Source organism: Sander lucioperca, chromosome 15, assembly GCF_008315115.2.
Source record: "Sander lucioperca isolate FBNREF2018 chromosome 15, SLUC_FBN_1.2, whole genome shotgun sequence".
Lineage (NCBI taxonomy): Eukaryota > Metazoa > Chordata > Actinopteri > Perciformes > Percidae > Sander > Sander lucioperca.
In genome coordinates, this window is record NC_050187.1 from 29,277,456 (window position 1) to 29,287,266 (window position 9,811).

The 9,811-nt window shown below is 41.3% G+C and overlaps 1 protein-coding gene across 1 annotated transcript in view; it reads right to left on the reverse strand.

Moving 5' to 3' along the window:
- Window positions 1-8,238, reverse strand: part of LOC116061746 (contactin-associated protein-like 4) — a 77,624-nt gene extending 69,386 nt beyond the window's left edge. The window contains exon 1 of the mRNA XM_031316087.2: window positions 7,906-8,238. Coding sequence (XP_031171947.1) covers window positions 7,906-7,990 — 85 coding nt within the window. The 5' untranslated portion in view covers window positions 7,991-8,238. The remainder of the gene's footprint in view (window positions 1-7,905) is intronic.
- Window positions 8,239-9,811: the final 1,573 nt, after the last annotated feature.

The window sequence follows — 9,811 nt, forward strand, 5'->3', positions numbered from 1 at the left end:
CAGTGTTGCTTTTAGTGGTGTAACGGACCACAGTTGATCCGTGGTCCGTACGGATGCATGTGAACCGCGGATCAATTGCAAAGTTTAACCATAATAATAGTGTGAAATACCTTTTTACTGTTGCTGTTACTTAACATAGGCTGATAAATCTCTCTCAACACAGATTTCGGTGCCACTTAAATGTCTGCGCTGCTCTCTGATGCTACGAAACAGACGTTAGAGGCAACAGAAGCATCGCTGCATTTCAAGCTAGTCAACACTAACGGTACACTTGGCAGCAGGTAACGTTGATGTTAGCCTAATGTTACTGTTAGCTAGTAGCTGGATTAAACACGGTTAAAATGCTGACAGCTAAACGGTGTAAAAGTGTGACTGTATTTCACTGTAGAGGATTCTAACACCGGGATGTATAACAGTCTGTCGCTAAAACTATGAGCTAAAAGACACAAACTAGCACTAGTCACTGCTGTTGTCAGAAAAACAACACAGATGTGAATGCTGCGTTTACTTGAAACTGGTAACGTTAAACTTTGTTTAAAGTTATTGTAAAATACCCTTTCCTCATCTGTTTTTGTCATTTAACAGCAATTTCCCGGTGAAAGAAGTTATTATTGTTAAAGTTATTGTTAATAATAAATTAAATTCCCACCCTTTTTTGTGCTGATCCGAAAATGTATACGATCCATGGCTCAAACACGCTTTTATTCAGTCCAAACCAGGACCCACTGCTGTGCAGAATGACAGAGCAGTGTGACCTTAGCAGAGTCTGACAGCACTGTGGACCAACTTCAAGTCATCAGAGCTGATGACAGGGCCATTTGATGAATGAGTGTGTTTAGGGAGCCAGCGCTCCAGTGTAGTGGGACTGGCCTTCAGCAAATATCATCAGTGGGTCACAAACTCAGGTGGATAGACTGCAGCATGGGCGATTTTAGATCCTTTTTAGGTTGGGCTCAAGCATTTGCAAGGCACTGTATCCGTGTCACATTTTCATTAGGGGCTGAGCCCCCCCTAAAGATCTGATCCTAGAATTGCCCCTGGACTTACAGGCCTCAGTTTTATCACTTAACTACTTGTCCCTGGGTTAATAAATCTAGATTCCTGACTGACTGTTATAGGTTTACCCCAATGGCCGCTGCTGCCAAAATGTAGCCTTGACTTGATCAGATCACATTCATGGCTCTGAACGCACATTTTCATAAATGACACGAAAGAGGAAATACAAGAGTGGGCTCCTGCTCAGCTTCCTCTCACTTTTCTCATCTCCACTGTCACAAACTCAAGCATCCCATGAATCAGTACAGTGGGGCTTTGCAGGGAAATGCACACCACTAAGTAGATTATAATTACAAATGTATGTTCCTCTCAAGACATTTAGCACAATGAGAAATATGAAATGCTGATATTCTGTTTGAAATGGGCAGCACAGAGACATTTTCTGTCTGCACCATTTGTAAAACTATACAACAGGACATGTTCCAGCAGGAAAATAATCAGAAATTGGCAAAAACAAATAACATCTGCAATCAAGATTACAGGTTTCCCTGACATATGATGTAGCTACATGTAGGGTATGTAATGTAAACAATGCAGTAGCCACATATACATGTATACATCTATACCACGTATATTGGAAACATTTGTAGAACAGAACAGTGGGAAATCTCAGGTTTTGGCTCACAGTGATTTCTTTTAAATACTTCATATATAATTACTTCATTTATTTGAACCTGTGGCCACGTTAAATATAAACATCCAACATTGTATATGACAGAAAATATGGAAAAGCATAATATGTCTGCTTTAAAAGAATGTTTTTTATGTAACTTACGTATGTGGCGTTAGTTAGGTACGTAAGTTACGTAACAAAAGTAAGGTCAAATAAGTCAACGTTGACTTGATTTTTGATTTTATACGGGACAAGAACAGTGATCTCCTGGGAGAAAGTCCAGTGTTTTTTTGATACGTGGGACGTTATAACTGACGTTCTCAACTACAATTCCAAGTTGTTTAAACTACAGAAATCTGTTTAGAATTATCTTAATAAATACAGGTAATGCAACAAGCATGTAAATTGCGCTGTTTGTTTATTCAGAATGGAATGGATCGCAAATGGATCCGAATGAATAAACGTAAAAAAAAACCTTGACCCTAGCTCCCTCAGCCGAATAGTGTGGGTAACAGATCAAGGCAGCAACATAATCAAAGCCCTGGAACCATATAGGAGACTTTCTCGATCACCGTAATACTGTCCTTCGGCACGGTCTGCATGCTGACGCACTGGCCATGAACAGTGCTGCAGATGAGGGAGACACGATGTAGCACAGTTAACCTCACACTCAAGTTAGTGCAGGACATACACCCAGAGCTACGGGAGAAGCTGGAGAGGCATATCTTTCTCCCCAAAGAATAAGGCTAATAAAGTAATGATTAAAAAAACACAAATGCTTGATCAAGGGCCCGGCCCGGCCCGAGGATAGCGGCGGAAAATATCGGCCCGGCCCCGCCCGAGGGTTGAGTCGGGTCCGGTTCGGGCTCGGGCTCGGGCTCGGGCAGAGAATCTAAACTCTACTGTGGCTTCACAGCAAGAAGGTTCTGGGTTCGAATCCAGGTCATTCCGGGCCTTTCTGTGTGGAGTTTGTATGTTTTCCCCATGTTTGCGTGGGTTTCCTCCGGGTGCTCCGGTTTCCCCCACCATCAAAAAACATGTACTAGGTTCTCCAGTCAGTGCCCTTGATCAAGGCACTGGCTCAGATCTGGAGTTGGTCCCCGGGCGCTGTAAATGGCTGCCTGCTGCTCCCTTGAGGGGTGGGTTAAATGCAGAGAATGAATTCCGTTACATGTATGTATATGTGACAATAAAGTACCTTTACCTTTATCTTAAATTACTGACGTTTGGTCAGCGTCTCTCAGCGTCAGATACTGGCGCAAAAATCTGCCTTTAGCGTCTGTATGGAACGCACCGGGCATAGCAGCAGCTCGACCGCGGCGCTGGAAGATGACGTAGTATTAAGAGTGACAACGGTAGCGAGAAGTAAAGACTGAAAATCCATGTAAGGACGTTGGTTTGGGTGTTAGACGTGTCAAAGAACACAGGACTTTCACCCAAGACTGACTGGGGTTTGTGTCCATCACTGAAGCGTTACATTTTGTAACCCCACCCACATTCTTTTCCTAACCCTAACTAAGTGGCTTTACCCTGCACATTAAAAAATGACGCCAAATTGGTCCCGACCCAGAGTGTCAAAAAGTGACGCCAAGAGTCCCGACCAAGTGCATCGAAAAATGACACGAAAGGCACCTGATCAAGCGTTGTTTTTTGACGTGCTGGGAGTGAGAATGTGTTGACAGTGACAGCTGCCCATCCAATTGTTGTGGGGCAAACATAATGTAAACAATACATCTAACCATTCATTTCATTCATCATTTAGTCTCTAGCGGAAAAACCAAAACCACCAGAATCTACAGCCCAGGATCCATCATCAGTCAAAAATTTGCAGCTCTAAATATCTCTGGGACAAACCAGCTGACTCTGACATGACAGAATTCAACACAACCTTTGCCTCTTCTCTGTCTGCAAGCAGCACCAACTGACACATTAGTTTTAACTTGAGAACCTCTATACGTGGCCATTGGTGACTGTGAGTGGTGAGTCATTCGTTATCTGAACACAACATGTGCACACACAAGCACACTATAGCCATTATGTGCACACACACACGGAAGTGCTGCTTAGCATTCCATTACACTCCTTTCATTATGTTCACACATGGCTATTCGCTCCTTATCTCAGGATGCACACACTCACACAGAAACATGCACAAATCCGAGCACACAGATACATCTGCGCACACACACAGGTTAGGAGCGCAGCGGTATTATCTATCATTACGCTGCGATTAGAACACACACTCCACTGACTCCAAATCCGCTGAGAGAAGATCCAAATCTAATGGAGGACTTATGCAACCACACTGGAGAGACAGAATAAAAATGATCTTGCGTTCCTTTTTGAGTGTCTAAAGTCTTGTGTGAATTTTCTTTATAATAAGAAGCAGCCTAGAAGCACACTTTGCCTCATAAAAGCACTCTCCGAATGTCAGCAGTAGGGAGCGCTTCTCCTTACTTATGCATTTGAGTGAGAATTCTGCAGATAATTGGAGGAGACATGTTTGTGCTTTCAGCGGGACTTGCTAGGCTCACATAATTTGTTATGGACAATTGTGTGGACCAAATTTGAAGTTGATTGGATGAAATCTCTAGGAGGAGTTTGTTAAAGTATGACGTGGAAATGGCCAAAATTGCAAATTTCGAACTTTCAATTCAAAATGGCAGACTTCCTGTTGGGTTTAGGGTATGGCTCCAATGACGTTTTTTGTAACCACTGTTTATACAACGCGAGTGAGGGGGGAGCAAGCGCTGAGCTATCATTTTCTTGGTTGCAGTTGAGCCGGCTAGCCAAATTTTCCTCTGTCTCCCTAGCCGGTGTAATTTAGAGTCGTCATTAAGTAACAAAACAATCAGGTCAGTAGGAACTCAACATCCTATCACATCAGATATTATTGATGTTGTTTTATTCCAAAACTGCACCTGTTCACACTCACAGAATAGTGAGTAATGACAAAAAAACTGTTGGCGCATGCGTCCACATGATACAAGCCGTGTTGCTAGTATTAAAAAAACATGATGAACTCTTCAGAAGAGGTAATTATCTTCACTCGAGTTTCTGTGCGGGTAAGTCACCGGACGACACAATCTTCTGAACATAGTCATACTGAGAAATACAGAGAGAGTTGTGTGGAGCTGATAGTCTTAATTAGCTTTATAGCAACTCATTTGACAATGGCTTGAATGTAACGGACGTTCATTAATATCAAAAAGTTATGCACTAAAGCTTTAAGGTAGAGTACATTTAAGGCAAAAAAAGGTTTCACAGCAACAATGTTGTTAATCAGCATTATTGACTTGACGATTGCTGTACCAAATGCTGGGAGTTGTTGCCCACCTTTTGAAATTTCAGGATGATCCCAATCCCCAGCCCCTCCCACACCTGCATTGACTACATGACTTTGCTTTGCCTGAAATTGCCTCCTCCCCAACTAGTTTCTGTTGAATGTCTGCTCTATTTATCTAGTGTCGATGTCTCTATTATGATTTCTTGATTCAAAACAAAGTTATCAGCAAGGGCTTTTTTTAAACTCAACTGTCCAAAAAAAATATCAATATTTGACAATTGTCTAAAATACATTTAATCGTTTATTTACATCCCATTCCAACGTTTTCCAAATGATTGCATTCTACAAAATCTGTGCATGGCAACTACGGTAAAGATCAGGGAAAGATCATGGTTACGATTATTTAAATAGCTAAAGTTAATTACATGTCTGTGACGGGACACATGAAAGTCAGACACTCACAGGGCACAGTACTTCCTGCAATGGCACTGAATGTTAGTGTTGGGCGTAAGTTGTGAGGTGCTTATGTATCCAATATCAGGTAACTAGGTTGAGTATAGCCTGACAGGATTTACGTATTGTCCAAAACTCTTTGTTGCTATCCATCAATAAGCATGTTTGTCTGTTTAACAACAGGACAAAAGACACATCGGCGAGTCCAAGCGATGTTTGACAACACAACATTTATTTACTAATTTGATCATATATAACACTACTTGTGTGAACCCAAGACTTTTATAAATTCATTTCAAGCACTAAAACAATTGAGTGAAGGTTTGTTTTCACAAGAGATTTGAGAAATTTCAAAAATGGAACTTCAACTTTTCAGCTTTATGGCCAAATTATCTCTTTACACCTTACTCTGACACAAATGTGGACCCCACTTTACAGATAGCTGAGTGTGTTCTGGACATTTTGATATGAAACACATGGGGATCAGATTATATACAAATACCCTTAAAAGGTGAATTTAAAAAGATATCTAAAAATGCCCTTGGACCTCAGAGGGTTAATTTGATGCAACTCTGGATCCAGAGTTATCACTTTTAAACATTTTCTTTTGTTGAACTCAAATATTTAGAGCAGCGTTGGTGGTTTGTGGTGGTCTCTGTTAGACATTTTGTTTCTTTATGAAGAAAACAAACTCATGGCAGACTTGTCAGCCATCAGAGAGCTCCAACATCATGTCACAGAAAGGTCTCTCTAGCGACTCCACCTACTGCCTTTCCTAAATAGGTCCACAGCAGCTTCAGTGCTGAGCTGAGCAGGGCCTCTGTGCCCGGCTGCAGAAACAGAAACATCTGCCCTACCACGACGGTTTTACCTCCTTTGTTCACTCTGACAAATAGCTTGAGTTAAACCTTGCCGGTGGCACTGGCTCAGCACTAACACAAAGTCAAATAAAATGTGGAGAGAGGTCAGGTGCTCTCTGAGAAAGTCTAAAATGGGTTTCAAGCAGTACTTATTGATTTGAGAGGGACAGTCACATTTTCTTTTTCTTTTGGTTATGGTTTCTGATAACATCACTCTGCTGAGTCCAACCCATTTCCTTCAAGGAAAAGACATCTCTTTATCTCCTTTATTTTACTCTTTCAAAGCCCATAATGTCATGGTGTGCCTTGCCAGCAGCTGTTGTTTGTCAAGGGGAATATAAACCTGACGTGTTAATATTTACCATTTATCAATCTGTCCCCACTCCGCCCACACTGAATCCCTTAATGGTATTTGATTTCCTCAAATGTTTGAAAAATCTTATTTGCCCAGGCATATTGACTCAGAATACACTCTAATACAACATCAGATAAACATTTACCCTCTGACCCCCGCTTTATTAGACTGTGTTAGCATACTTGTTATATTGCCAGTGTTTGGCACATGCAAACAGCTCCTACTGTATGTAAAATGATCTCTCTGTTGACATTTCCATCAGCACAGTGTATGATCAGGATCCCAAATAGATCATAAATTATGTTCTGCGCTTTTATGTCCCAGGCTTTTTGAGACAGCTTTACTTTTTTCAAAGTCGCAACAACTCAGATTTTAGTCATACAGCTTGTATTCCATGCTGTACCCAATCACAATTCTCTGTTTCTCAATTCTCAAGTTTAATATGCTGAGAAATAAGACACAAATGTGAAATGGTTTGAAACTGGAAAAGGAGAGATCATTTTTTATTAGTATTTTGAACTGCATGAAAAGCAAACTTCCAGAGGGCTCGTGACATATCCCACCACAAAAATTACGTTGACAGAGAAAAAGATGAAGATTACATGAAAAAAAAACAACACATTTTTGGTCTAAAGTTTGCTTTTAACAACGGTAAAGCAGAGACAACAGTCTTTCTCCTCTTCCTGGTCGTTTTCTTCTCTATAAACAACAATAAATGCATTTTGATCCATAAAACCAAACCAAATCCTCTGAGAAGAAATAAATCATGAATAATTCAATTACAAAAACCTCCTCTAATAAGAATGATGCCCTGATTCACATTCATGCAGCCATATTTCAAAGTGTGACCGCGGACCTCTAGAGCCTGTCCACTGGAGCGGGTGAGGCTTGAGTGCCTTGCTCAAGGGCAGCTGTTTAATATGCTGAGAGAGAAGAAAGTGTTTCTCATTCACCTTCTGCACCCACATGCTTTCTACACACCGACTCCCACTGCCCCATTGAAGAGCGGTTCATGGAAATATGTGCATAAAATGTATGAAAAGAAATCATTAAAAAGATATCACTGTGCATTTTAGAAATCCCTAAATGCAGATGCCTTTCAGAAAGACTCATTTGCAGTTAATTCACAACATGCACAACCAAAAAGTTTTTACAAAGAGGGAGAAAATACCTGTATGATCTCAATAATCAATAATATATAAAATAAACAATTTTTTTTGATTTGAGATGAATGTAAAATGATCTTTACTGTCACCCAAAATGAAAATCTCACTGCACTCACCTCCTCTTGTCACCATGTGCGAGGTGAAAAGTATCAGGGTGACCTGCGTAATAATTCCCCAGACTTTTTTACTCCAGAGATCCATGATGAAGTGGAAGGATGCTGCAGAAAAGCCCACCGGGTGAAGGAGGGAGACAGTCTGCCTCGCCTCTCCTCTTTACTCCACTTCTCCTTCACACTCTCACACTTTCCAGATCCCTGCTAAATTTTGCACTTTTGCGTCTGCAGTGCTCAGCAACATCCGCCTGGCTCCACAGCAGCGGAGGCGAGAGGCTACTTTCTGTTCGGCTGCACTCTGCAGAGTGAGGGGAAGGGAGAGAGTGAGGGAGAGAGAGACACAGGGAGAGAGAGAGAGCTTTCACTACTGTCACAGCTCCAGTGAAAGGTACTTAAGTCAATAAAAGGACTTGGAAGACCGTGCGCTCCGCCAAAGTCTTTCAGCAGAAAACTCACTGCAGGCTACACTATTCTGCTCCGACAATGTTTGGGAAAGTGTCGTCTTGTGTCCCATTAGGCTCCGGGCTGCTGCTCACAGGCTGTTTGTCATCATGTAATGCAGCAGTTCAGGTCAGCTGGTTACGGAAGAGCTTCCCAGCACAATGCCTCAGTCACTGCAAATCAATTGAAAGTATCCCACTGAGAGAGGATACAGGAATTAAAATGACTATTCAAAATCTAATTATAGGTTTTATCGGTTTATATTTGACCCCTTCCTGGGAAATAGATCTAGTGAAAATGGTTGTTTTTCTTTCTTTTCTTTTCGTTCAGGTAAAACTGAGATTAAAATCTATATTTTAAGACCTGACCAAAATCTGAATAAAACAATGGTATGGCAATGATTACTAACAGAAAACGTAATCAGGCTAAGACACTGTCACAGCGTATAAACAATATGCATTTACGGTGAGCAAACAAGTAATTTTCGAAAACTGGATACAAATTGGAAACACAACCACTCACCAAGAGTGTTATTTTCCAAGTCCTTTAAAGTTGACTTGAATAATAACCCATGGAAATTATAGGTTCTTCTGTACCTTGGTCCAAGTGGAAAGTACAGTGTATTTAAAGAGTAACTTAACACCCTTTGAAAATCCTGTTTTTGATGCAGCAGAGCACACTTCTTAAAGGTCAAACAGACTTGAAACTTTCAGAGAAGGGACAGCAACATCTGAATATCATGAGAAATACTCCATTCTGGTTTTGGTTTCATTGGTTTTTCCATTTGGGCTACACAGTGCCCCCACAGCCTTTCAAATGCTGATGGACCAGATACTCTGCCAGCTTTCTGATTTAGTATGTGCATATCTTGAAGATACTGTTGTTTACAGCGCCACCTGGGAGGAGCATGTAGGACACTTGAAGGAAGTCCTGGAGCATCTGCACTCGACGATCAATCCAGCCAAATGTGTCTACAATCCAGATTTTGATGGAAAATGATGTTATCTTGCAAACAGATGCATCTGTGAGTCATATTGGAGCTGTGCTTCTGCAGGGACCAGCAGAAGACCGACATCCTGTTGCCCAGTCGCTATTTCCCAGGCAGGTACGCTATTCAACAAAATGAAGCCTTGGCGATCAGGTGGGTGCTGGTCTCCCTAAAGTAATCCACCTTAGAGACTCAAAACCTTTTTCTAAAGAATTTAAACGTGTCGGAGAGAAACCGTTATTGGGATTTAATATCCCAGTTTCCGAGTGCTGTTGGTGTTTTCTAACGCACACCTTCAGACTGTAAAAGAAGATGGTATGATTTAAAGCCTTATCAATGCGCTTCAGTTACCACCGACTCTCTGAAGATACAAATAATTTCACTGTAACTGTGTGTGGTTATCTTTGTGAATTGGACTGTTTTTGCAACAAGGTTTTGCATAAAAAGGGGCCAGTTTTGCACCAAATGTTGCGTAGTACC